This window comes from Podarcis vaucheri, assembly GCF_965113315.1.
Source record: "Podarcis vaucheri genome assembly, chromosome: 18".
Taxonomy (NCBI): Eukaryota; Metazoa; Chordata; class Lepidosauria; order Squamata; family Lacertidae; genus Podarcis; species Podarcis vaucheri.
Genome location: NC_138756.1, coordinates 8,805,742 through 8,833,468, shown reverse-complemented (window position 1 = coordinate 8,833,468; position 27,727 = coordinate 8,805,742). Strand labels below are relative to the sequence as shown.

The 27,727-nt window shown below is 50.0% G+C and overlaps 1 protein-coding gene across 3 annotated transcripts in view; it reads left to right on the top strand.

Annotated features, from left to right (window-relative positions):
• ANO8 (anoctamin 8) overlaps positions 1–27,727 on the top strand; it is a 40,544-nt gene that overhangs the window by 1,281 nt on the left and 11,536 nt on the right. For 2 of the 3 annotated variants that reach the window (XM_082206275.1, XM_082206276.1), the window contains exons 2-12: positions 11,504–11,614; positions 14,641–14,773; positions 16,366–16,504; positions 17,001–17,097; positions 18,459–18,575; positions 20,455–20,582; positions 21,577–21,738; positions 22,558–22,710; positions 23,474–23,600; positions 24,315–24,370; positions 25,258–25,332. In XM_082206275.1, coding sequence (XP_082062401.1) covers positions 11,504–11,614; positions 14,641–14,773; positions 16,366–16,504; positions 17,001–17,097; positions 18,459–18,575; positions 20,455–20,582; positions 21,577–21,738; positions 22,558–22,710; positions 23,474–23,600; positions 24,315–24,370; positions 25,258–25,332 — 1,298 coding nt within the window. Of the gene's footprint in view, positions 1–6,993; positions 7,519–11,503; positions 11,615–14,640; positions 14,774–16,365; positions 16,505–17,000; positions 17,098–18,458; positions 18,576–20,454; positions 20,583–21,576; positions 21,739–22,557; positions 22,711–23,473; positions 23,601–24,314; positions 24,371–25,257; positions 25,333–27,727 lie in introns of those variants that run through there. The other variant, XM_082206277.1, reaches the window with a different exon arrangement.

Here is a 27,727-nt window from a genome sequence, read left to right as displayed (position 1 = left end):
CCGAAGGACAGAGGGAGCGCAAATCCAAACGCCGAAGGCCTTTCGACCGGACCAACCAGGTTCTCCATACTGGACCCTTTTGGGTTGTCCGAGCCTTTGCGCCTTGACGCTTTTCGGCACGGTTCGTAGTTCCGGGAGAATTGTTTCTACCCCCAATGGCCTGGGATTTATTTGCATTTTTCTAAAAATAAAATAAATAAACTCAGGCGTCTCCAGAAGAGAGTCCCTCGCCTGCACCGCAGGCAATTCGGATGCGCTTAACAGCTGGGGACGCCTTGACCAGTTTGGCCCAGCTTCTACAACTCAGTGGCGTAGCGTGGGTTGTCAGCACCCCGGGGCAAGGCAAGTAATTTGCGCCCCCTAACCCGTGGATTTGCGCCCCCTAACCCTAACCCCCAGATGTTGCGCCCGGTGCGGCCGGCCCCCCCCTGCACCCCACATGCTACGCCACTGCTACAACTACAATGGGTGCAAATATCTCCATGGAGCAGATAGAAGTCTATCCATAGGTGCCAGTTCCCTGGGTGTCCAAGCACCCACAAATCCCCCCTAAAGGAGCCGGGCACCCACAAATATCTGGGCCAGGGTCATGCCTGCTGTATGATGGCACCCACGGTTGTGAGGCCAAGCAGGCGCTTCTGAGTCTGACGGAGCTTTCGCTTCCACCACCAAGCTGCCAAACCACCCCAGTTGTCTGAATGAGCGACAGCTCTTTGATGCTGCAGCAAAGGTGACCTTAATTCAAGCTCCCCAAGGTTAGGAGTGGGGAATCTGGGGAGGGATGTCTGCAGATCTGGCAGAAAGAGCTCAGGGGGACGGGGCAGGCCTGCTAGGGACCCGAGGCTCGCTCAAGACCCCTGGAACACCCACCTTCTGCTAAGGAACACAACTGCCCCAGAAGACGGTTGGGGGTAGGGGTGGGGGAGAAGTCATAGAATCATAGAATCATAGAGTTGGAAGAGACCACAAGGGCCATCGAGTCCAACCCCCTGCCAAGCAGGAAACGCCATCAGAGCACTCCTGACATATGGTTGTCAAGCCTCTGCTTAAAGACCTCCAAAGCAGGAGACTCCACCACACTCCTTGGCAGCAAATTCCACTGTCGAACAGCTCTTACTGTCAGGAAGTTCTTCCTCATGTTTAGGTGGAATCTTCTTTCTTGTAGTTTGGATCCATTGCTCCGTGTCCGCTTCTCTGGAGCAGCAGAAAACAACCTTTCTCCCTCCTCTCTGTGACATCCTTTTATATATTTGAACATGGCTATCATATCACCCCTTAACCTCCTCTTCTCCAGGCTAAACATGCCCAGCTCCCTTAACCGTTCCTCATAAGGCATCGTTTCCAGGCCTTGGACCATTTTGGTTGCCCTCCTCTGGACACGTTCCAGTTTGTCAGTGTCCTTCTTGAACTGTGGTGCCCAGAACTGGACACAGTACTCCAGGTGAGGTCTGACCAGAGCAGAATACAGTGGCACTATTACTTCCCAAGCTATGGTTTAAAGCAGGGCATCTTTGGTGACATGGCGTGCCGCAGGGGTCCACTTTGGATGTGCATTGTTCGCCCGCCCCCTCCCCCTTGCTCTTATGTCTTGGGCCTTCTGGGAATGGAGAATTATTCCCAGTGCAGCTTGTTGGAAGATTTGGGACAGCTTAAAGCAGGACTCAGCGAACCTTTTCAGCAGGGGGCCGGTCCACTGTCCCTCAGACCTTGCAGGGGGCCGGACTATATTTTGAAAAATATAAAGACCCTGCAAGGGAAGTAATAGTCTGGTAGTTGTTCTTCTCTTAGACATCTGACGGGAGGGCGTTCCACACGGAGAGCGCCACCACCGAGAAGGCCCTCTGCCTGGTTCCCTGTAACTTGGCTTCTCGCAGGGAGGGAACCGCCAGAAGGCCCTCGGAGCTGGACCTCAGTGTCCGGGCTGAACGATGGGGGTGGAGGCGCTCCTTCAGGTATACAGGACCGAGGCCGTTTAGGGCTTTCAAGGTCAGCACCAACACTTTGAATTGTGCTCGGAAATGTACTGGGAGCCAGTGTAGGTCTTTTTATGTGGTCTCGGCGGCCGCTCCCAGTCACCAGTCTAGCTGCCGCATTCTGGATTAGTCACGATGCCCATGGCACAGACCAGACCCGCTGCCCGTTCACTAACCTCTCCGTCCTTGGCCGCGCCGGGTTTACCTCAGCGCACGGGCGGCAAGGCTTTTGATTGGTTGCAGAAGCTTCCTCTGGTTCGCCAGAAGTGGCTTAGTCCTGCTGGCCACATGACCCGGAAGCTTTACGCCGGCTCCCTCGGCCAGTGAAGCGAGATGAGCGCCAGAACCCCAGAGTCAGCCACGACTGGACCTAATGGTCAGGGGTCACTTTACCTTTACTTAACTCTGGTGAAAACCCAGCAGTGACAAACATTTTTAATTGTGTGAGGGAAATGAGATCAGATGCCAGATGTACCTGCATTCACTCTGATCACTTGCCAAAATAGTTGCAAAATATATATATATGTTTTTATTGCAGCAATTTGGAGGGAAAGATTTGATTGCAGGAAATCTGGTGTGCCAAACCAAAATGCTTTGCAAGACCTCAGCTGCTTGTTGAGTCGTTTAGTCATGTCTGACTCTTGGTGACCCCCTGGACCAGAGCACACCAGGCCCTCCTGTCTTCCACTGCCTCCTGCAGTTTGGTCAAACTCATGCTGGTAGCTTCGAGAACACTGTCCCACCATCTCGTCCTCTGTCGTCCCCTTCTCCTTGTGCCCTCCATCTTTCCCAACATCAGGGGCTTTTCCAGGGAGTCTTCTCTTCTCATGAGGTGGCTAAAGTATTGGAGCCTCAGCTTCAGGATCTGTCCTTCCAGTGAACACTCAAGGCTGATTTCCTTCCGAATGGAGAGGTCTGATCTTCTTGCAGTCCATGGGACTCTCAAGAATCTCCTCCAGCACCAGAATTCAAAAGCATCAATTCTTCGGTGATCAGCCTTCTTTATGGTCCAGCTCTCACTTCCATACATCACTACTGGGAAAACCATAGCTTGAACTATACGGATCTTTGTTGGCAAGGACCTCAGCTGCTAGGCCATCACAAACTACCAAGCAACAGGTTTTTGTTTGGGTTTTAAATCCCCTCTGCCGGTTAACTGATGCCGTGGTCCTGTGTACGCTTACCTGGGAGTAAGTCCCATGGGATTCAGCAGGACTTTTCTGCTGAGCAAAATGCACACTGCACCAGGCTCTGTGGGAAGAAACAGGTCCCAAGCTTTGCAAAAGGTGTTTGGGTTCTTGCTGGCAGTTTTGGTTAGCGACAAGGAAGTTTATCCAGAGCCGAGGTGTTAGAAAGGAAAGGCAGACCTCTTTGTCCCACGGGCTGATTTAATCGGAACTAAGTCAGGGAACAGGATACACTATGCAGATGTTTCCGGATGTACGGGCAGCAAGAAAACACAGGGCAAAGTCTTCCTGATTCAGGGCCAACATCGCTGGAACTGTGCTGATTCTGAGTGCTGAAGGGAGTCTGCAATATTAGAGTTCTGCACCGCATCAAACATTCATTGGGAAGCCAAGCTGTTGCTGCCCCAGCCCTGACTACCGTATTTTTTGCTCTATAAGACTCACTTTTTCCCTCCTAAAAAGTAAGGGGAAATGTGTGTGCGTCTTATGGAGCAAATGCAGGCTGCTCAGCTATCCCAGAAGCCAGAACAGCAAGAGGGATTGCTGCTTTCACTGCGCAGCGATCCCTCTTGCTGTTTTGGCTTCTCAGATTCAGAATATTTTTTCTTCTTGTTTTCCTCCTCCAAAAACTAGGTGTGTCTTGTGGTCTGGTGCGTCTTATAGAGCGAAAAATACAGTATGTCCTGTGTTTTTCTGTCGCCTCTGCACTGCGATCAACGCCCTCCTCTAAGCCTAGGCTGCTGCCTGCCAGAGTGCATCTATCATGTACATATATTCTCCCAGCAATGCCAGCCTCTGCCCCCACTATTCCTGTGCCAAGGCTGTCCCTGGGCAGCCACAATGCCTTGACTGTTTCCTTCCTTGCTCCGAAAGAAGCAGTCTTTATTCCCGCCCAAACAGGACCCAGATGACTGCGATGGGTGAAGAGAGTCCTTCTTTGTCAAGTCTCCGATCCACGCTGGATGAGTGGGCTTTTTTTGGAGGCTGAGGGCAGTTTTCAACGTCCTTCTCCAGAACCTCCCCAGCTTAGCAGGGGATGCCAAATCCTGAAACTGATTAAGCCTGGTGTGTAGGACGAGTTACGAGCCCGTCCACATTTCCCAGAAGAAAACTGGGTTTCTTGAAGCCTGCGAAAATGGACCAGATTCACAGATCATTTCGTAACCATCCCAGAAAGGATGGAGCTGGGAACCCTGCAAGACTTCAACTCTCATCAGTCCCAGTAGCCAGCATGGCCAGTGCTCAGAGACGATGGGAACTGGAGTACGGGAACACCTGGAAGGAGGCAGTCTGTTCTAAAACCAAAGCGTTCCAAAACTAAGCCTCATTTTCCCATAGAAAGCAATGCAAAACAGATCAGTTCCCAGTCTTTTAAAAACAACTCCTAAAACGGCAATTTAACATGGGTTTTACTGTCTAACGAGACCATTGATCCGTAAAATGAAAGCAATAATCAATGTGCTGTACCATAAAATGAATAAGGCAGTACATGGGATGCGGGTGGCGCTGTGGTCTAAACCACAGAACCTAGGGCTTGCCGATCAGAAGGTCGGCGGTTCAAATCCCCGCAATGACAGGGTGAGCTCCCGTTGCTCGGTCCCTGCTCCTGCCAACCTAGCAGTTCGAAAGCACGTCAAAGTGCAAGTAGATAAATAGGTACCGCTCCGGTGGGAAGGTAAACAGCATTTCCATGCGCTGCTCTGGTTCGCCAGAAGCGGCTTAGTCACATGACCCGGAAAAACTGTCTGCGAACAAACGCCGGCTCCCTTGGCTAGAGTTGTCTGCGACAGTGACAACAACAACAACAAGAATAAGAATACAGTGGTACCTCGGGTTAAGTACTTAATTTGTTCCGGAGGTCCGTTCTTAACCTGAAACTGTTCTTTACCTGAAGCACCACTTTAGCTAATGGGGCCTCCTGCTGCCGCTGCGCCGCCGGAGCACGATTTCTGTACTCATCCTGAAGCAAAGTTCTTAACCCGAGATACTATTTCTGGGTTAGCAGAGTCTGTAACCTGAAGCGTATGTAACCTGAAGCGTATGTAACCCGAGGTACCACTGTAATAGTAGTAGTAAAGGTAAAGGGGTAAAGGGACCCCTGACCATTAGGTCCAGTCGTGGCCGACTCTGGGGTTGCAGCGCTCATCTCGCTTTACTGGCCGAGGGAGCCGGCGTACAGCTTCCGGGTCATGCGGCCAGCAGGACTAAGCCGCTTCTGGCAAACCAGAGCAGCGCACGGAAATGCCGTTTACCTTCCCGCCGGAGCGGTACCTATTTATCTACTTGCACTTTGAGGTGCTTTCGAACTGCTAGGTTGGCAGGAGCAGGGACTGAGGAACGGGAGCTCACCCCGTCGCAGGGATTCGAACCGCTGACCTTCTGATCGGCAAGTCCTAGGCTCTGAGGTTTAACCCACAGCGCAACCCGCATCCCACAATAATAGTAGTAGTAGTAGTAGTAGTAGTAATAATAATAATAATAATAATAATAATAATAATAATAATACCCCCTTTTGGTTGGGTTGCCCCAGCCACTCTTTTTCTACAGATGACTAAGGGCCGGGTGGAATTAAGCGGGGGCTTTTGGGGGCCAAAGGACTGACAGGGAACGGATTTGGGGTGAAGGATCAACAGAAGGATTTCTCCGTGGGCACCATGGGGCAGGAGGATCCGTCAGGCCTTCCTTCTGCACGACGCTTAGGAGCCTGAACCTCCGTCTCTGCATATAAATGAGCATATATGTAAGATTTATGCAAATTTGTGTCTGCAAGCCAGGGTGGGGACTTGCATGCCCCAAATCTTCGTAAGCCCTTAACGAAGCGGATGGAAAGCTAGAATTAATTTTGGTCGGCGCAGAGATTTCGCGAGGGAGGTGCTTCAGGCCCCAGGGAACTCCTTGACCCCATTATTCCCCTACTTAGGGCGGCGAACCTTTGCTTGTTATCGCTCTGCGAGGCCCGATCCGAGAGCAGCCGTGCTCTTTGCACCCCCTTGGCTGCGAACCAAGGCCTCTGGCCGTTCACACCCATTTCCTGCCAGCCTGCCACCCGTTCCAGTCCGGCCGGATATTTTTGGTGTGGCGCAAGGTATCCGTGATGCCTAGAAGGTTTCTAACACCGTGTTGGAGGCAGCAAATGTCTCTAATAACCATTTCTGGAAATCACAAGTGGGGAGAGTAATAGTAATAGTAGTAGTAGTAGTAGTAGTAGTAGTGAACACTGTTCTAAGAAGAATATCTCGGTGCGTATAGACTAAGTTTGTAAAGCAGACCTAGGAAATAATAATATTCCAAGAATATTAAAGAAGAGGTGTGTAAGATGCGATGTAAAAAAGAACTTTAAGGGATAATGAGGATTGGAGGAGGGAAGTCACATGGGTGTATTAATATTTTCTTTTTCTTTTCCCCCCTTTCTTTTTTGTTTTTACTTTATCATATGGGTTATTATTTGTATTATTTGTATTTCTGTTTATGTGAGTGATCAATGTTTGTTTGTTTGCGAAATAAATAGTTTAATAATAATAATAATAATAATAATAGTGGTAGTAGTAGCAGCAGTAGTAAGGTAAAGGTAAAGGGACCCCTGACCATTAGGTCCAGTCGTGGCCGACTCTGGGGTTGCGGCGCTCATCTCGCTTTACTGGCCGAGGGAGCCGGCGTACAGCTTCCGGGTCATGTGGCCAGCAGGACTAAGCCGCTTCTGGCGAACCAGAGCAGCGCACGGAAATGCCATTTACCTTCCTGCCAGAGCGGTACCTATTTATCTACTTTCACTTTGACATGCTTTCGAATTGCTAGGTTGGCAGGAGCAGGGACCGAGCAATGGGAGCTCACCCCGTTGCAGGGATTCGAACCGCCAACCTTCTGATCGGCAAGTCCTAGGCTCTGTGGTTTAACCCACAACGCCACCCGCGTCCCTCTAGATAGGCCTCCTTTGGGCCAGATCCAGCAGCCGGGCTCTTATGAATCATACGAACATGTGGCAAAACTGAATGCCCTTTGCACCTGTGTGTATTTCTACACAGACGGACGTACAAAATAGCCAAGGCCACCTGTATTTTCACGGCCTGCCGGCTTTGCTTTCGAGCCCCGGACCAAACCTTGTTCTTGCCTCTTAATTTTGGACTTTCCGTTGCTTGGGAGAAGCGGAACGGGTGGGAAACAGAACAAAGAAGACCGCCTGGCCCCGTTCATCCGTTCTGGTGGGAACTCCATCACTGGAGGCGGTTGCCATAGAGACGGGTAGCGTTTAGCATCCCTGCTCCTTCCCCTCCTTTCTCTCTCTCCCCCTTTCCACTGTTTTCCCAGAGGAAGGCACTGGCGTGGGGAACGAACTGCTGCTGGCATCTTTCAGCAACCAGGTAAGAGACTTCTTTGATCGAGTTGCTGAGGGGTAAGTTGTTCGCACAGCAACGTCCTTCAGAGATGAGACAAACCGGGGAGATTGCATTTGAGGCGCCGAGTTTTAGGCCTGTCGTAAAAAATTAGCAGCCTGTCGGCTTACGCTGCAAAGCTTTCGTTTTTGCAGAGCAACAGGGGAGCGTGTTTCTGTTCTCATCACCGTGTCGCCGGTTTTCATTCTGACGGCTTTTTGGGGTTACCTGTTTCTGAACGTTGCCGCCGTTGTCCCTGTGCTGTGCACCTGGGTGGAAGGTCTGGATCGCAAATGAGCTGGGCGCGAGGTGGGCTGCAGGACAGAAAGCCATACCTGTTGAATTTTTGCTGCCAGGGTGGCCATTGAAAGCACAGGAACACTGCCCTTGAGGGGAGATTTGGCAACTCTGCAGAGAAGAGAACTATTGGTGGGGGGACTCCAGAGGGGCTTTATGGCACGTTCGTGATTATTTGTGCTCAGAACAGCAGCAGGGTGGTTAAGCATCTTGTTTTCAAGACTTCAAAAGTTTCTGGGCAGGCGTTCCCTACCTGTGCATGTCCCCAAACTTCCTGCTGAAAAGGCTGGAACTTTTCAGATCGTCAAAAGTTCCGGTTGCTTGTTTATTTTCTCCCGCTTTCGTTCTGCGGAAGTGCCCCCTCCGGGCGGTGAATAACACTTGGGAAGCAGTGCAGAAAGGCGGATGGAGTGGAATGACGCATCGAAAGCGAAGGGTAAACCCCACCAGCGAATGCACAATTGTTACATCAGTGACATGTTGCAGCAGACCCCTGACATAGGCGCCAACTCCATGGGGCTGAGGACAGCTCAGCTGCCCCCCCCCCTCAGTATGCAAGGATGGGCTCAGAGGGCCTTCTCGGTGGTGGTGCCTGTCCTGTGGAATGCCCTCCCACCTTCCATCTTCCAGCCCGGACACTGAAGTCCAGCTCCGAGGGCCTTCTGGCGGTTCCCTCCCTGCGAGAAGTGAGGTCACAGGGAACCAGGCAGAGGGCCTTCTCGGTGGTGGCACCCGCCCTGTGGAACGCCCTCCCATCAGGTGTCAAGGAATAAACAACTATCTGACTCTTAGATAGCAGCCCTGCTTAGGGAAGTTTTTAATGTTTGATGTATATTGTGTTTTTAATCTTCTGTTGGGAGCCGCCCAGAGTGGCTGGGGAAACCCAGCCAGATGGGCGGGCTATAAATAATAAACAATTATTATTATTCTTGTTGTTACTATTATTAATCTGGGCCTCCCTGTGGCGGTGGCAGGCCTCTTCGAGCCTCACGGCCATTTCCCGACGCACGTGATGTCACACGTGTGACATCATGCACACAGAATGAGCTCCCCCCAAAATGTTGGGTGGAACTCGACGCCTCTGACCCCCAAAATCCTCCAATCTGAAGGGACTCTCTCTGTGTGTATGTTTGTGGAGTTTATGAGCTTTAACCATAAAATCGCAGAAATGTAGAGTTGTAAGGGACCTCCAGGGGTCATCCAGTCCAACCCCCTTGCAATGCAAGAATCTCAGCTAAAGCATCCAGGATTAAGCATCCAACCTCTGCTTAAAAACCTCCGAGGAAGGGGAGTCCACCACCTCCCGAGCGAGACTGTTCCACTGTTGAACAGCTCTTGCTTTCAGAAAGTTCAGTTGGAATAGCTTTTCCTGTAACCTGAATTCGGCAGAAAACAAGCTTGCTCCGTCTTCCACGCGAAAGATTATTCGGTGCCCTGGTTTTTTTTGGCCACCCTGAACCTCTCACGCCAGGCTTTCCTCCTGCGTCAAGGCCACCCTCTTGCACCTGCAAGAGAATTGTGCATAGATCCCTTGCCAGAGGAGCGAGAAACCCAGATCTCCCAGTGGGTATTTTAAGCTGGCAACTGCCCTCTCTCAAAACACGGTCAATGGTCAGGTGTCCAGCTGGGTCAAAACACGAGGGGGCCTGGCCGAACGAGGAATGGGGCCCAACCCTCACTGTCATCCAAATGCCCTATTTTTTAATTAATCTTAAAAAAGGACCTCATCAATGTAAACAGAAGCTTCTTTCTCAGGGTTATTTCTGATGGACTATTAATAGGTTTAGCATCATTCATTCAGAACTTGACACAGATCTGTTTATTTCATAACTGGACACCAGAAAAGTCCAGGTGTGTATTTTGGACTCACAGCTGTCCATGGAGGCGCAGGTCAGTTCTGTGTCCAGGGCAGCTCCATATGGTACGCAGGATAAGACCCTCTATGCCCGTGGACGGTCTCGCCAGAGTGGTGCATGCTCTGGTTAACTCCCACTTGGACTACTGCAATGCACTCTACGTGGGGCTACCTTTGAAGGTGACCCGGAAACAACAAGTAATCCAGAATGCGGCAGCTAGACTGGTGACTGGGGGCGAGACCATATAACACCGGTCCTGAAAGACCTACATTGGCTCCCAGTACGTTTCCGAGCACAATTCAAAGTGTTGGTGCTGACCTTGAAAGCCCTAAACAGCCTCATCCCAGTATACCTGAAGGAGCGTCTCCACTCCCATCGTTCAGCCCGGACACTGAGGTCCAGCGCCGAGGGCCTTCTGGCGGTTCCCTCCCTGCGAAAAGTGAAGTTACAGGGAACCAGGCAGAGGGCCTTCTCGGTGGTGGCACCCGCCCTGTGGAACGCCCTCCCGCCAGATGTCAAGGAAATAAAGAACTATCTGACTTTTAGAAGACATCTGAAGGCAGCCCTGTTTAGGGAAATTTTTAATGTTTGATTTTTTATTCTGTTTTTAATCTGTTGGGAACCACCCAAAGGACTGATAAACTGGAAGAATAGAAATATGATTCCCCTTAATCTATGGCTCAACAATGTGGAGATATTGGCAACGTGAACGGACTGCTTATAGATGCAGACTTTCTTCGGAAAAATGCAATGATTACTGGAAGGAGTTTAAGCAGACATATTAGTTTATTGGCAATTCATTATGTGTATTAGGATAATAAGAATATACACACCTGTATATTTTTCTTTCTTTTCTTGTCTCACTCTTACGTTTTTATAAATGAAATTCATATATATATATTTGTATGGGTTTGGGACAACTTTGTCAGCGACATCGCTGTGAGCCAGACTAGCTTTTAAAGGCACAGGAGGAGCATGCCTACCTTTGCTTTCTGATAAGTTGGCAACCCAACGGAGATGAAGATGCAATGTATAGGTGGTATATAACACCGGTTAACTTAGCAAAAATGTATAAAGTTAGTAACAAATGTTGGAAATGTAAGGAAAAAGAGGGAACATTTTATCACATGTGGTGGGAATGTAAAAAGCTGAAATGCTTCTGGGAGATGATATATAATGAGTTGGAAAAAATGTTGAAATATACATTTATAAAGAAACCAGAAGCATTTCTTTTGGGTATTGTTGGAAATTATATAAATAGAAAGGAATGTAAGCTTTTCTCATATGCGGTAACAGCAGCAAGAATACTATTGGCCCAAAAATGGAAGCAAGAAGAATTACCAACGATGGAAGAATGGAGGATGAAATTAATGGACTATGCAGAACTTGACAAACTAACAGGAAGGATCCGAAACCGGCGGGACCAGAGGTTTACCGAAGACTGGAGTAAATTTACGGACTATTTGAAAAGTACATTTGTGATGATCAGACGACGTTTGTAGGATTGCAAGAAGTTCTGTGAGGAGTATTATGGGAAATATTGTAAAAACGGAAAAGGAGAGATGCTATGTTAAAAGATGTAAAGACCATATTAAGTTAAGAAATGCATAAGAAGTGATTAAGACGGAGGATTATCAGAGCTGCTGATGGAACTCCAGTAAGATTGTATCTGTGATAAATTGTGTGGTACGTTTTATAACTCTGTATGCTAAAATTAATAAATATATATATATAAAGAGAGATGAAGATACAATTCTGATCTTGTTCCCACCTTCCATCGTACTACACACCCCTCATCATTGCTCTTCTTCAACCCACAGATAAGCTCTTCGGGAAGAGGCTGCTGCAAGCCGGCCGTTACATCATGTCTCACAAATCATGGATGAAAACGGTGCCTACGGAAAACTGCGACGTCCTGATGACCCTGCCAGGTGCGTTTTGCCAAATTCGGCAGTTTCAGTTCTTTGGTTCAAAACAGAGGGACACAGCAGGCTGCCTGCTGCCAAGTCAGAACTCTGCTCCAACTAGCTCAGTTTAGCCTACACGGGCTGGCAGCAGCGGCCGTCCAGGGTTGCAGGCAGAGGATCGGGTGGCGCTGTGGCCTAAACCCCTGAGCCTCTTGGGCTTGCTGAGCGGAAGGTCGGCGGTTCGAATCCCCGCAATGGAGTGAGCTCCTGTTGCTCCGTCCCAGCTCCTGCCAACCTAGCAGTTCGAAAGCACACCAGCGCAAGTAGATAAAGAGGTACCGCTGTGGCGGGAAGGTAAACGGCATTTCCATGCGCTCTGTTTTCTGTCACGGTGTCCCATTGTGCCAGAAGCGGTTTAGTCCTGCCGGCCACATAACCTAGAAAGCTGTCTGCGGACAAACGCCGGCTCCCTCGGCCCGAAAGCGAGATGAGTGCCGCAACCGCATAGTCACCTTTGACTGGACTCAACTGCCCAGGGGTCTTTATCCTACGGTCCTCCCCCCCCCAGTGAACCCAGAGAATAGCAGGGACGGACAGCTAGGGACGGAGCCTCCACATCCAGGCACCGTCTACTTGCAAAGCCTCACAGGAAAACGGGCAGGTGTAGAAACTTCCAGATCAGTTCTGCGTGCTGAAAAAAGCCGACTTTGCCAAGGCCCTGGCGGGTGGGGGCTCCCTTGCCCGCCCGCCCCCCCCCCCAATTCCAGGCAGGGAAACGAAGATTGCTGCATGTTGGTTTCAGGCTCGATCGCTTGTAATCAGACACCAGGCTGGGCGAGAGGCCAAACCGTAATGTAGTATGGAGGAAAAGGAGAGAGAGAGAGAGATAGAGAAAGAGATATGAGTTTCTCTTCTTAAGCCTTCCGATGTCCGTCCCCCCCCCCATTTTGATCAGGAAGGTCCCCCGAGGGAACCTGGGAATTGCGTCACTCGCCCGATTTATTTATTTTTAATTCGTTTTGTTTCATAACGTACATAAAGCAGAGAGGGCGTGGTTGTAACGACACGTGAAAGTGCAAAAAGAGGAAAACTAAAATACGAAGCAGGCACGTATAATGCGTACAGTGGGAGTTTGTTATGCAAGGAAAAAACGTCCGCGTTATCAGATGATCAAGTCTGGTTACAGATTTTCCAGACTTGGGTTCTTAAACCAGTGGTTCCGTTGTATATGATAAAATAAAATAAAATAAAATAAAATAAAATAAAATAAAATAATAATAATAATTTATTACTTATACCCCATCTGGCCCAGCTACTCTGTGCGACTTCGAACAGAATTATTAATAATAATAATAATAATAATAATAATAATAATAATAATAATAATAATTTATTTATTTATACCCAGCCACTCTGGGCGGCTTCCAACAAAACACTAAAATACAATAACCTATTAAATATTAAAAGCTTCCCCAAACAGGGCTGCCTTGAGATGTCTTCTAAAAGTCTGGTAGTTGTTCTTCTCTTTGACATCTGGTGGGAGGGCGTTCCACAGGGCGGGGGCCACCACCGAGAAGGCCCTCTGCCTGGTTCCCTGTGGCTTCTCGCAGTGAGGGAACAGCCAGAAGGCCCTCGGCGCTGGACCTCAGTGTCCGGGTAGAACGATGGGGGTAGAGACGCTCCTTCAGGTATACTGGACCGAGGCCGTTTAGGGCTTTAGAGGTCAGCACCAACACTTTGAATTGTGCTCAGAAGCGTGAAACACACAATAAAACATCAAACATGTGATAAAGCAATGCCAAGTCATATTAAAAGGGCCTGGAGATTCCAGTCCTCATTGAAATCTCAAACTGCATGCAATTTCCCCCCCCCTTATAGCTCTGTTCCAGATTGAGCATTCTCCAAGGGCCCAATGTAAGATTTGGGTGTGTTTTCGACTGAGTTGCAATTATGATTCAAGCTGCCTACCGTATTTTTTGCCCTATAGGACGCACTTTTTTGCCCTATAGGACGCACTTTTTCCCCTCCAAAAATGAAGGGGAAATGTGTTTGCGTCCTATGGGGCGAATGCAGGCTTTCGCTGAAGCCTGGAGAGCGAGAGGGGTGGGTGCGCACCGACCTCTCTCGCTCTGCAGGCTTCAGGAAGCTCTGCGCAACCCTTGGGAGACCGGCTCCGAGGGTTGCGCAGAGCTGCCTGCAGTCCCGGGATCAGCGCACTTCTCCCCATCGCCAGCCCAAGCTCGGGGGACAGCGGGGAGGCAGAGCCGCCTTCCCGCTGTTCCCCGACCTGGTTCTTCCAGCCCCGCACCTGGGGGGGGGAAATAAATTTTTTTTCTTTATTTCCCCCCCAAAAAAACTAGGTGCGTCCTATGGGCCGGAGCATACTATGGGGCGCAAAATACGGTAGATCACATATAAGACCAATATTATTATTATTATTATTATTAATAATAATAATAATAATAAATTAATTAATTATCATTATATTTGTACCCTGTCCATCTGTCTGGGTGGCTTCCAGCATAAACAGAAATGTAATAAAACATCACACATTAAAAACCTCCAGATACAAAAAAAGTTTAAAGACTCTAGCAGGACTGGAATAAGAACTTCCATGTGAAATAGTAGAGTTACGACAATAATATACGCAATAAATATGTGATGTATATACCAGCTGCGGGGAGGGGGGGAAGTCCAGACTTCGGCAGAGTCAAAGGGATTATATTGCGATAATAAGGATTGTTGGGAAAAGGATTATATGAAGAAAACAATAAAAATTTATATGAAGGGGGGGGGGATAAAAACCCCCAGATACAGGACTGCTTTCAGATGTCAGTGGTGTAGTTCTTTGTGTGTGTGACCGAGCAACGGGAGCTCACCCCGTCGTGGGGATTCGAACCGCCAAACTTCTGATCGGCAAGTCCTAGGCTCTGTGGTTTAACTCACAGCGCCACCCGAGACTCCTTAGGGCAGTGATAAAGCGGGATATCAAATCCAACTCTTCTCTTCTTCGCCTTCTTCCCACTCTCCTTTTCCAAATGCCTCTCCAGACACGACCGACGACCACACTCTTCTGTGGCTGCTGAACCACATCCGGCTGGGAATCCCGGAGCTCATCATTCAGATACGGCACCATAAACACACCCGGGTCTACGCCTTCTTCGTCACAGCGACTTACGAAAGGCAGGTCCCGACTCCGGTGGGCGGCAGGTTTTGGGCGTGCGGGCGTGTGGTGGGCCGGCGGGAAGCGAGGAGGGTCTTTCTTCCTCGCCGGACAACCCTCCTTTCCCTGCCTTTTAAATCCATGTCAGAACTATAAGGAATTCCAGTCGTACCTCGGATCCCGAACGCCTTGCGAGTCGGACGTTTCGGCTCCCGAACGCCGCAAACCCGGAAGTGACTGTTCCGGTTTGCGAACGTCCTTTGGAACCCGAACGTCCGGCGGGGCTTCCGATTGGAGCTTCCTGCAGCCAATCGGAAACCGCGCTTGGTTTCCGGACGTTTTTGAAGTCGAACGGACTTCCGGAACGGATTTCTGTTCGACTTCCGAGGTACCACTGCTTGGGGATCAGAGAATTCAGGATTCTGCCTCCAATCAGTGGTGTTGCATGGGGGGCCGGCCGCATCGGGCGCAACATCTGGGGGTTAGGGTTAGGGGGCGCAAATCCACGGGTTAGGGGTGCAAATCCATGGGTTAGGGGGCGCAAATTACTTGCCTTGCCCCGGGTGCTGACAACCCACGCTACGCCACTGCCTCCAAGTCCATTGTCTCCACTGGATATGGGCTAGAACTTTTCCCACGCTGACCTAAAGATGCTATCAGAGATGGATGGAGCTCTTTGAATGGACGGGAAAAGTATAGGCAGCCTTCCCTTCTCTCTAAAAAAAATTAGTATTTTTTATTCTGTCCTGAGCAAATCCATCATCTGTTGCTTTATATCAAGATCAAAAGTCGAAGCAAGCTCATTTCGCTCAAGCCTGATCGGCAGTGCAATATAGAAACTTATTTGGCAGGTCTGTGTCTCAAGGTATATTATGTATAAATTGGTCATCGCTGTAGTTTAATGGTGTATCTTTGCGTACAGTGGTACCTCAGGTTAAGTACTTAATTCGTTCTGGAGGTCCGTTCTCAACCTGAGACTGTTCTTAACCTGAAGCACCACTTTAGCTAATGGGGCCTCCTGCTGCCGCCGCGCCACCAGAGCACGATTTCTGTTCTCATCCTGAAGCAAAGTTCTTAACCTGAAGCACTATTTCTGGGTTAGCAGAGTCTGTAACCTGAAGCCTATGTAACCTGAAGCGTATGTACCCTGAGGTACCACTGTATTCCTCAAAAGTGTGAATAGAATATCTTCTATCTCCTTTTTTTGGCTGAAAGGCCCAAGGATGGTTGCAAACAACAACAAATAAACTTTGACTGAAGATCGTTGCCGTAGCTACCAGGGGCGAAACCCTGAAATTAGATTAGAGAATATTAAGTCGCCAATGGGCTGCAACATCTTCTATTGGCAAGTTCTGGTGGGGATAATGCAGAGCAACTCCACTTTGAAGGGGAAATAAACTTTGACAGGAAATAAATGTTGCTATCGTGAAGTTAAGGGTGCATTCGGCACACCTGGGAAATCAAAAAAGGAGGGAACTATTGCTTTGCAGACCGAAAGCTGCAATAGGCGATAGGTTTGTCTAGTTGCCGCTTTAGCTGCTTGGGCTTCAGAGCACGTGCAGACTTCCTGCCCCTCTTAGTCTCCTTTCTCCACCCCCGTTCTTCTCGGCAGTTTGCTCCGAGGAGCCGATGAGATCGGTTTGCGGAAGCCTGTGAAAGCAGAGTTCGGAGGCGGAATGCGGAGCTTCTCCTGCGAGGAAGATTACATCTACGAGAACATCGAAAACGAACTTTATTTTTTCACTTCTCAGGTGGGTGCTGCCCCCAGGACTAGGCTGTGTGGGGTGTGATACCGTATTTTTCGCTCCATAAGACGCACCTAGTTTTTAGAGGAGGAAAACAAGAAAAAAAATATTCTGGTGGATGTATGATTTTTGTGGTTCATGCTGTGGTCCCAGACATGTGATCTGACGGTGAGTTTGGGGTAGCCCAATGCAAAAATCCTGAGAATCCATGTGGATCCATGCTTTGTAACCACATTTTTGCACCATTGCAGCCCCAGGAAATAGTAGATGCATGATTTTTTTGGTGCAGGCTGTAGCCATGGACATGCTATGTGATCTGTTGGTGAATTTGGGGTGACCCAATGTAAAAATCCTGTAAAAAGTCCGATGGAACAGTCGCCGCTCGCTTTGTAATGTTTCTTAAAAGATCTTTAGCTGCCAAGACCCAGTTGTGGCTCGAAGGGTGTGGGGCTGGTGACCCCTGTGTGGTCCGTTCACTGCTTTCCCCTCTCTCCTCTTTCAGGAACGTCAGAGCATTATCAGGTATTGGCTGGAGAATCTGCGAGCCAAACAGGGCGAGGCTCTGCACAACATCCACTTCCTGGAAGGCCAGCCAATCGGTGAGTGGGGATTGGGGCCAGAAGGCGGGGCATGTGGAGTGGCATCTGTTTGTCTGCCTGAAGAGCTGGACTGAGATTTGTGCGCTGTACGAACAACCAAACAGAATCCTTTGCTGACTCTTCTGAATTTCGGATAGTTTCCAATTTTGCTTTTGAAATTTGAAACTGAGTGGTGACTGTCTGTCTGTCTGTCTGAAGAGCCGAACTGAGATTTGTTCGCTGTCCGAACAACCGAACAGAATCCTTTGCTGGGTCTTTTGAATTTTGGAGAGTTTCCCATTTTGCTTTTGAAATTCAGCGGCGTTTTAAACTATAGAGCCTAGGACTTGCCGATCAGAAGGTCGGCAGTTCGAATCCCCGCAATGACGGAGTGAGCTCCCATTGCTCGGTCCCTGCTCCTGCCAACCTAGCAGTTCGAAAGCACGTCAAAGTGCAAGTAGATAAATAGGTACCGCTCCGGCGGGAAGGTGAACGGCGCTTCCGTGCGCTGCTCTGGTTCGCCAGAAGCGGCTTAGTCATGCTGGCCACATGACCCGGAAGCTGTACGCCGGCTCCCTCGGCCAGTAAAGCGAGATGAGCATCGCAACCCCAGAGTCGGCCACGACTGGACCTAATGGTCAGGGGTCCTTTACCTTCACATTACATAAAATAACCAACCAAGAAATAAAGCTCAGTTTAAAGTCAGTAAACACAAACCGGCGACAAGCCCAACCAGAAGAAGGAAACATAACATGGCCATTGTCGCCCTTCTGCCACATCCTTCTAGTTCACCCGTTTGGCAGAAACTTGCTGAGGGAGGTACCACTTCTGAGGAGGGGGCGAGGCCTGCCCACCCACCCCAAAAGCTCATTCCACTCTTGGGGTCTGGCAGGGCAAAGTAGGTCTGTTTTTAAACTTTAAATTTTAAAGGACTAGTGGCGCTGTGGGCTAAACCACAGAGCCTAGGACTTGTCGATCAGAAGGTCAGCGGTTCGAATCCCCTTGACGGGGTGAGCTCCCGTTCCCCGGTCCCTGCTCCTGCCAACCTAGCAGTTTGAAAGCACGTCAAAGTGCTAGTAGATAAATAGGTACCACTACGGCGGGAAGATAAACGGCATTTCCGTGCGCTGCTCTGGTTCGCCAGAAGCGGCTTAGTCCTGCTGGCCGCAGGACCCGGAAGCTGTATGCTGGCTCCCTCGGCCAATAAAGCGAGATGAGCACCACAACCCCAGAGTCGGTCACGACTGGACCTTATAGTCAGGGGTCCCTCTACCTTTACCTACAGCTTTGGTAGCTGCTGTTGGCGCATCCAGGGTCAAAGGGGGTGTGTGTGGCACCCCTGCTCCGCTTAACTCCTGCGCTCCCCTTTCTTTTCTCCGCAGTTCCCGAGTTGGCTGCCCGTGGCATTCTCCAGCAGGTCTTCCCCATCCACGAGCAACGGATCCTCAACCGGCTGATGAAATCGTGGGTACAAGCCATTTGCGAACCGCAACCTTTGGGTATGCAATTCCGACCTTCCCTGACTCCCTCCTGTTCCGAGATCACTTGTGGGGCCTGTAGGTTCCCCTCCCTGCCCCTGATCTAAGGAGAGACGTTACCCCCCATTTTCTCAGGAGGCATAGGGACACGCGGGGCGCTGTGGTAGAAACCACTGAGCCTCTTGGGCTTGCCGATCGGAAGGTCGGCGGTTCGAATCCCCGTGATGGGGTGAGCTCCCGTTGCTCAGTCCCAGCTCCTGCCAACCTAGCAGTTCGAAAGCACGCCAGCGCAAGTAGATAAATTGGTACCACTGCAGCGGGAAAGTAAACAGCATTTCCGTGCGCTCTGGTTTCCGTCACGGTGTCCTGTTGTGCCAGAAGCAGTTTAGTCCTGCTGGCTACACGACCCGGAAAGCTGTCTGCGGACAAATCTGTCTGCGGACAAACGCCGGCTCCCTCGGCCTGAAAGCGAGATGAGCCTCACAACCCCCATAGTTGCCTTTGACTGGACTTAACCGTCCAGGGTCCTTTGCCTTTTACCTTTTACACCTTTAGGCGCCAGGCAAAAATGTTCTTCTTCAACCAGGCTTTTGGCTGATTGCCCTTCGAATGTGTTTAGTTTGGGTTGGGGAGAATTGTTTTGTTCTTTTTAACTACTTATTTGTGTTTTTATCTTGCGCTTTTAACCGGCCAGAGATCTTTTGATGAAGGGCGGTGTAATAATAATAATAATAATAATAATAATAATAATAATAATAATAATATGCAGTGCTTTTTTCTTGGGGGGCGGTGGCGCAGCAGTACGCCTACCCTTAAACATTTTGTGAATCTTTGTACTTTTGTCCATTTGCTGTATTTATTTTCCCCCATTTGAACTATAAAATGGTTATTTTCTTGAGTCGAAATGAGAGTACCCCTAAACGTTTTTTTAAGAAAAAAAGCACCGATAATAAGAACAATATCTTGAGGGTACAGCCTTCTCCATTCCTGAGCAAAAAGAGAAGTGTGTACCCTTCCTCATGCAGGAATGCGTCTTTGAAATAAGAGAACAGGGTGGGCAGTATATTAACAACAACAACAACAACAATTGTTATACCTGAAGGAGCGTCTCCAACCCCATCGTTCTGCCCGGACACTGAGGTCCAGCGCCGAGGGCCTTCTGGCAGTTCCCTCCCTGCGAGAAGTGAGGTTGCAGGGAACCAGGCAGAGGGCCTTCTCGGTGGTGGCACCCTCCCTGTAGAACGCCCTCCCACCAGATGTCAAAGAGAAAAACAACTACCAAACTTTTAGAAGACATCTGAAGGCAGCCCTGTTTAGGGAAGCTTTTAATGTTTAATAAGTTATTGCATTTTAGTGTTCTGTTGGAAGCCGCCCAGAGTGGCTGGGGGGACCCAGCCAGATGAGCGGGGTATAAATAACAAATTATTGTTATTATGTTGTTGTTGATGTTGTTGTTGTCTGGAGGGTACAGCCTTCCCCATTCCTGAGCAAAAAGAGGTGTTACATTTCCTCAGGCAAGAAGGCATCTTCAAAATAAAAGAACAGGATGGGCATAATAATAATAATAATAATAATAATAATAATAATAATAATAGAAATAATAATATCTGGAGGGTGCAGGCTTTTCCATTCCTCATGCAGGATTGCATCTTCTAAATCTAGGTTCAAATTTATATAATTTTTAAACTGTTGCTATATCTGTATTGTCCCTGTTATACCTAATTGCAAATTCAAATGTATCCCTAATCGTGTTTTATGACTTCCTTGATATTGTATGTGGGCTGGAACTGGACTGTGACTGAAATAATAAAATTCATTCATCTCATGAATAAAAGAACAGGAAGCTGAATTAACTTTGGTCCAGCCATGTTCTGATTTCCTTCCCTCTTGCCACCCCCAGATGATATCTGTGACTACTTTGGTGTGAAAATCGCCATGTATTTCGCGTGGTTGGGATTCTACACATCGGCCATGGTTTACCCGGCTGTCTTCGGCTCCCTTCTCTACACCTTCACGGAGAACGATCAGGTGAGGACGGGTTACATATAGAACAGGGGAGGGGAAGAGAGAGTAAAATAACAAGGGAGTCAGGGCCGGATTTCGGTTTGATGCGGCCCTCAGCTCCTGAAGGTAATGGGGCCCTTTATATGTCCAGCTGTCCTTTGACAACAACAAATTGCCGCTGTGTTTTTGTGTTGAATATAGGCAGGCCTAGGCAAACTCGGCCCTCCAGATGTTTTGAGACTACAGTTCCCATCATCCCTGACCACTGGTCCTGTTAGCTAGGGATGATGGGAGTTGTAGTCCCAAAACATCTGGAGGGCCGATTTTGCCTACGCCTGCTATATGGTAATTTATGGACCTAATAGGTATCTAAAGCCATTTGCACATAGCAAAATATGTATTTTATCAAAGTAACTGTTGGACTGAAATACAATGAAGAAGAAGTATATATGAACAGTGGAATACAATGAAGAAGTATATGAATAGTGGAATAATTATTAAGCTCTAACTTAAAATGATTTTTGTATTCATAGCAAATTTAATGATATTGGCGTTTGGCAATAACAAAAGTTCCTTTAGAAACACGGTTTACAAAGACTCACAGTCGAGTCTCTAGAATCTTGCTATAACATGAAATAATATTAGGTGTAAATATGTGATGCAAACTACTAATCATTAGGGACGCGGGTGGTGCTGTGGTCTAAACCACAGATCCTAGGGTTTGCCTATCAGAAGGTTGGCGGTTCAAATCCCCGTGACGGGGTGAGCTCCCATTGCTTGGTCCCTGCTCCTGCCAACCTAGCAGTTCGAAAGCACACCAGTGCAAGTAGATAAATAAGTACCACTCCGGCGGGAAGGTTCGCCAGAAGCGGCTTAGTCCTGCTGACCACATGACCCGGAAGCTGTACGCCGGCTCCCTCGGCCTGTAAAGCGAGATGAGCGCCGCAACCCCAGAGTCGGCCACGAGTGGACCTGATGGTCAGGGGTCCCTTTACCTTTACCTTTATTCCCCCACCAGACCAGCCGGGACGTCTGCTGTGTGATCTTTGCCATCTTCAATGTCATCTGGGCTACCCTGTTCCTGGAGGAGTGGAAGCGGCGGGGGGCCGAGTTCGCCTACAAGTGGGGCACCCTGGACACGCCAGCGGAGTCCATCGAGGAGCCGCGGCCGCAGTTCCGGGTAAGTGGCGGCACTGGATCCAGCCCTGGGAACTGGGGCAGGGGAGAGAATGTTGTGGGAAAACCTAGACCATCCCCTCCCTCCCTTAAGAAAGAGGGTGTGGCCTAAGGAGTCCGCCGAGGGCCAGGTAGAAAGGCTCCGGGGGCCGCAATCACTCCTCTGCTACTGAGGTTCCTAAGGAGACCCTCAAGGGCCAGATAGAAAGGCTTTGGGGCCACATTCACTCCTCTGCTACTGAGGTTCCTAAGGAGACCCTCAGGGGCCAGACAGAAAGGCTTCGGGGGCCACATTCACCCCTCTGCTCCTGAGGTTCCTAAACAGACCCTCTAGGGCCAGATAGAAAGGCTTCAGGGGCCACATTCACCCCTGAGGTTACTAAAGAGACCCTCAAGGGCCAGTCAGGAAGGCTCCAGGGGCCCCAATCACCCCTCTGCTCCTGAGGTTCCTAAAGAGACCCTCAGGGGCCAGATAGAAAGGCTTAGGGGGCCACATTCACCCTTCTGCTCCTGAGGTTCCTAAGGAGACCCTCAAGGGCCAGATAGAAAGGCTTCGGGGGCCACATTCACCCCTCTTCTCCTGAGGTTCCTAAAGAGACCCTCCAGGGCCAGATAGAAAGGCTCCGGGGGCCACATTCACCCCTCTTCTCCCGAGGTTCCTAAAGAGACCCCCCAGGGCCAGATAGAAAGGCTCCGGGGGCCGCATCCACCCCCCAGGGGCCTGAGCTCACCCTGCTGCAAGCAGACCCACAATCTTCCCTAGCTCCTCCGGGCAGCAGCTCTCTGCGGCCGCCGCCTTGCTGACCCCTCTCCCCGCCCGCAGGGGGTGAAGCGCGTGAGCCCCGTCACCAACTCGGAGGAGTTCTACTACCCCCCCTGGAAGCGGCTGCTCTTCCAGTGCCTGGTCAGCCTCCCGGTCTGCCTCTTCTGCCTCTCCTTCGTCTTCCTCGCCATGCTGGGCTGCTTCGAGCTACAGGTGAGCAGGGAAAGCCAGGCGTTTTCGGAGGGGAGGAAGTTTCCGCCGGAGGGAGAGACAGATTATGGGGTTGTCATTGTCATCGTCATCCTTATTAATTCAACCTATCTGTTGCTTTCTTCTTATTTGTACAAGAAGTAACGGAATCCGTTTGAAGGGACGAGGGTGGCGCTGTGGGTTAAACCACAGAGCCCAGGGCTCGCCAATCAGAAGGTCGGCGGTTCGAATCCCCGCGACGGGGTGAGCTCCCGTTGCTCGGTCCCTGCTCCTGCCAACCTAGCAGTTCGAAAGCACGTCAAAGTGCAAGTAGATAAATAGGTACCACTCCGGCGGGAAGGTAAACGGCGTTTCCGTGCGCTGCTCTGGTTCGCCAGAAGCGGCTTAGTCCTGCTGGCCACATGACCCGGAAGCTGTACGCCGGCTCCCTCGGCCAGTAAAGCAAGATGGGCGCCGCAACCCCAGAGTCGGCCACGACTGGACCTAATGGTCAGGGGTCCCTTTACCTTAACTGAATCAGTTTTGGTTTCTCTGGACAAATCTCTCAGCTTATTTATTCGCCGTACACAGTGGACCCTCCGGGTACGAACTTAACTCATTCCGGGGGTTCGTAAGTACCCCAGAAAGTTTGTATCTAGAGGCGCCGCTTCTGCACACGGTATTGGTTTTGATTGGCATTTCTGAGCAGCGAGTTTTTTCAGGGGGGGACCCCTCCTCGTTGCCCTCCCTGCGTGAACCACCCCCCCTTTCTCTCTTCCCTCGCCAGGAATTTGTGCTGAGCATTAAGGAGCTGCCACGCATCGTGCGTTTCCTGCCAAAAATTGTGCTGGCCGTCATCGTCACCGCCTGCGACGAAGTCTACAAGAAGATTGCCTACTGGCTGAACGACATGGGTGAATTCTTTGCGGGATCTGCCTGCCTGCCTGCCTTCCCTCCCTCCTTCCTTCCTTCCTCTTTCTTTCTTTCTTTCTTTCTTTCTTTCTTTCTTTCTTTCTTTCTTTCCCTTCCCTTCCTTTCCCTTCCCTTCCCTTCCCTTCCCTTCCCTTCCCTTCCCTTCCCTTCCTTTCCCTTCCCTTCCCTTCCCTTCCCTTCCCTTCCCTTCCCTTCCCTTCCCTCCTTCCTTCCTTCCTTCCTTCCTTCCTTCCTTCCTTCCTTCCTCCCTTCCTTCCTTTTTTCTTCCCTCCCTCCCTTCCTCCTTCCCTCCCTCCCTCCCTCCCTTTCTTTTCTCCCCTTCCTTCCTTCCTTCCTTCCTTCCTTCCTTCCTTCCTTCCTTCCTTCCATCCTTCCTTCCTCTTCCTTCCTTCCTTCCCTCCCTCCCTCCCTCCCGCCCATCTTTCTTTCTTTCTTTCTTTCTTTCTTTCTTTCTTTCTTTCTTTCTTTCTTCCTTCCTTCCTTCCTTCCTTCCTTCCTTCCTTCCTTCCTTCCTTCCTTCCCTCCCTCCCTCCCTCCCTCCCTCCCTCCTTCCTTCCTTCCTTCCTTCTTTACTTCTTTTTTCCTTCCTTTTTTCCTTCCTCCCTCCCTCCCTCCCTCCCTCCCTCCCTCCCTTCCTTCCTTCCTTCCTTCCTTGAGATAGACATCCTAAACATGAAATTTCCTTTTCCTTGCAGAAAATTACCGCTTGCAGAGTGCCTACGAAAAACACCTCATCATCAAAATGGTCTTGGTGAGTTGGGGCTCCCCGGGTGCAACTGCTGGGCTGCCACATGTTTGTGGGAACGGTGGAGGGAGCCACTTATTATTTGCAGGCAGAATATACCAGGTTCAGTCTCCGGAGACCCCCTGGGAACCTGGAGAATTGCTGCTGCCAGCCAGTGTTGACAGTTCTGGCCTCGGTGGACCTGATGGTCCAAGTCCGGTGCGTCAAACTAGTGGGTTTGATGGTTTGTCGGGACAGGAAGAGGAGCTTTCGATAGCCTGCTTGAAACCAGCTGGCTTCCCCATGCAGATAGAAGTGGGCTGTGTTGTCCTACTTCACCTGTTGGACAGCAGGGTGGGGGAGAGAGAGAGCAAGGGAAAAAGGAGGAGGCAGCACTACGTTTCCAAGCACAATTCAAAGTGTTGGTGCTGACCTTGAAAGCCCTAAGCAGCCTCGGCCCTGTATACCTGAAGGAGCGTCTCCACTCCCATCGTCCAGCCCAGACACCGGGGTCCATCTCCCGAGGGCCTTCTGGCGGTTCCCTCCCTGCGAGAAGTGAGGTTGCAGGGAACCAGGCAGAGGGCCTTCTCGGTGGTGGCGCCCTCCCGCCAGATGTCAAGGAAAGAAAGAACTATCTGACTTTTAGAAGACATCCGAAGGCAGCCCTGTTTAGGGAAGTTTGGAGAATCTATAGTTACGCCCGTCAGAGCACAACAGGCGTGTCTCTCAAGCAAGTTTACAGGAAATGTGTCTATCTAGGAAAAACACGAATGGTTGTTTTCGGTTGCCTTTTAAACAGCCCACACTTAATGTAGCCTTCCCAAGTTAGGTTAATCGGGGACAGACCCCAGGAGTTGGGGAGCGCAGTAAATATATATATATATATAACCTCTCCCCTCTCTCTTTTTCTCTAGTTTCAGTTTGTAAATTCATACCTAAGTCTTTTCTATATCGGATTCTACCTCAAAGACATGGACCGCCTCAAGGAGGTACGGGATTCGCGGGGTATAAAGAATAAAATTATTATTATTATTATTATTATTATTATTATTATTATTATTATTATTATTATTATGTCACAGTGCCCGAAGCTGTGAGGCCCGGGGAAGAGGGTGGGAACCCTCCATTTTAGTTTCTCTGGCTTTCCTCACTTCGCTCCTCCTGGATTCCATCTTCCACCTTCCCATTTCAGTCTGTGAATCAAGTACCGTATTTTTCGCTCTATAAGATGCACCAGACCACAAGACGCACCTAGTTTTTGGAGGAGGAAAACAAGGAAAAAAATATTCTGAATCTCAGAAGCCAGAACAGCAAGAGGGATCGCTGCGCAGCGAAAGCAGCAATCCCTCTTGCTGTTCTGGCTTCTGGGATAGCTGCACAGCCTGCACTCGCTCCATAAGATGCACACACATTTCCCCTTACTTTTTAGGAGGGGAAAAGGGAGTCTTATAGAGCAAAAAATATGGTATTTTAAAAAGTCATCGTGAAAGCTAACCCTAATACTCACATTCCCATATTCTGCAATTTGGCCCAAGCACCTGCAAAGCCCGTTTGCCTGACAGAGAAAATTTGTGTGTGTGAATTGCACCAATATATGCCTTTTTAATGAACACTCCCCCCTGACACCACCCGCCCCCATTGGAGAACCAAATTGCAAAATTCAGAAAAGTGCCAATTTCAAACAATCGCAGCATTTCGGTCCCCTCCTTGTTTCGAGAAGAGGCAACCCGGGTTGGTTGTGCAAACGGAACCAAATTTCTTCCCATCCCCTTAAGGTTAAGGTAAACGGACCCCTGACCGTTAGGTCCAGTCATGGCCGACTCTGGGGTTGCGGCGCTCATCTCGCTTTACTGGCCGAGGGAGCCGGCGTACAGCTTTCGGGTCATGTGGCCAGCATGACTAAGCTGCTTCTGGCGAACCAGAGCAGCGCACGGAAACGGCCTTTACCTTCCCACCAGAGCGGTACCTATTTATCTACTTGCACTTTTGATGTGCTTTCGAACTGCTAGGTTGGCAGGAGCAGGGACCGAGCAACGGGAGCTCACCCCGTCGTGGGGATTCGAACCGCCGACCTTCTGATCGGCAAGCCCTAGGCTCTGTGGTTTAACCCACCGCCACCTGCGTCCCTTCCCATCCCCTAAGCATCCGCAATTCCTGCCTTTATCGCTGTTCCTCCTCCGCGAGCTGTAATAAGAGCATTCCAGCTTTCCGCTCGCTCCCCGGCGGATGCAGAGCCAACAATTACACCAGAAATCCACTTTGGGGAAGGCCAAGAAAATGCATAGAGGGGGACACTATCGAAGGGCTACTAGCCACAGCAGAGGTGTCCTCCGGCCACTGCTGGAGAAGTAAATGCCTCCGTTTCCCCGCCCCGACATCAGTTGCTTGGGGAACCACAAGAGGGGGAAATTTCTGCCCTTGTCCTCAGACCCTGCTCAGGGGGCTTCCCTCTGGGGGGGGGGGAGCATCTAGGTGATTGTGAGGATCAGAATCTGGACTTAGATGGCTCCCCTTTGGCCCGATGCGCCTGCAGAACATGCCTTGGTTTTCTTTGAAGAAATGGGTGTCTCATTTCTTCTGCTATCCGGATAGCAGAAGGCACTTGCGTGGTCAGTCCACAGCAAGTCCAAAGAAATGAGAAATTTCATGCAGTATACAGTGGTGCCTCGCAAGACGAAATTAATTCGTTCCGCAAGTTTTTTCTTCTTGAGAGTTTTTCGTCTTGCGAAGCACGGTTTCCCATAGGAATGCACTGAAAATCAATCAATGGGTTCCTATGGAGACCGTCCGGGGACAGAGGGGACCTGTTTTAAAGCAAGGGAAGGGGTAGCGGGGAGAATCGCTTCTCCCCGTTGCCGCCCTTGGTTCAAAAGGGGTCCAGGGAGAGAGGGGAAGGCGCGCGCGTGCCTTTCGCTCTGTCCCCTCTTTTGAAGCAAGGGGCGGAGGGGAGAAGATCGCTTCTCCCCGTTGCCGCCCCTTGGTTCAAAAGGGGTCCGGGGACAGAGGGGAAGGCGCACGCGTGCCTTTCCCTCTGTCCCCGGAGATTGCGGGGCTGGCAACGGGGAGAAGCGATCTTCTCCCCGCCGCCCCTTGCTTCAAAAGAGGTCCGGGGTGCGGGGGCAAGCTTCGTTTTGCGAAGCAAGCCCATAGGGAAATTCGTCTTGCGAAGCAACTCGAAAATGAAAAAACCTTTCGTCTTGCGAGTTTTTCGTCTCGCGAGGCGTTCGTCTTGCGGGGCAGCACTGTATATATCCTCCAGGCACCCCCTTCCCCAGGAATCCAACCACGTCAGCCTATACACACAGGTTGACACACAGATGTTCCTGCTTTGGTACTCTTAACCATAAAATGGTGTTCCTCTTCCTGTACTCTTGACCATAAAAG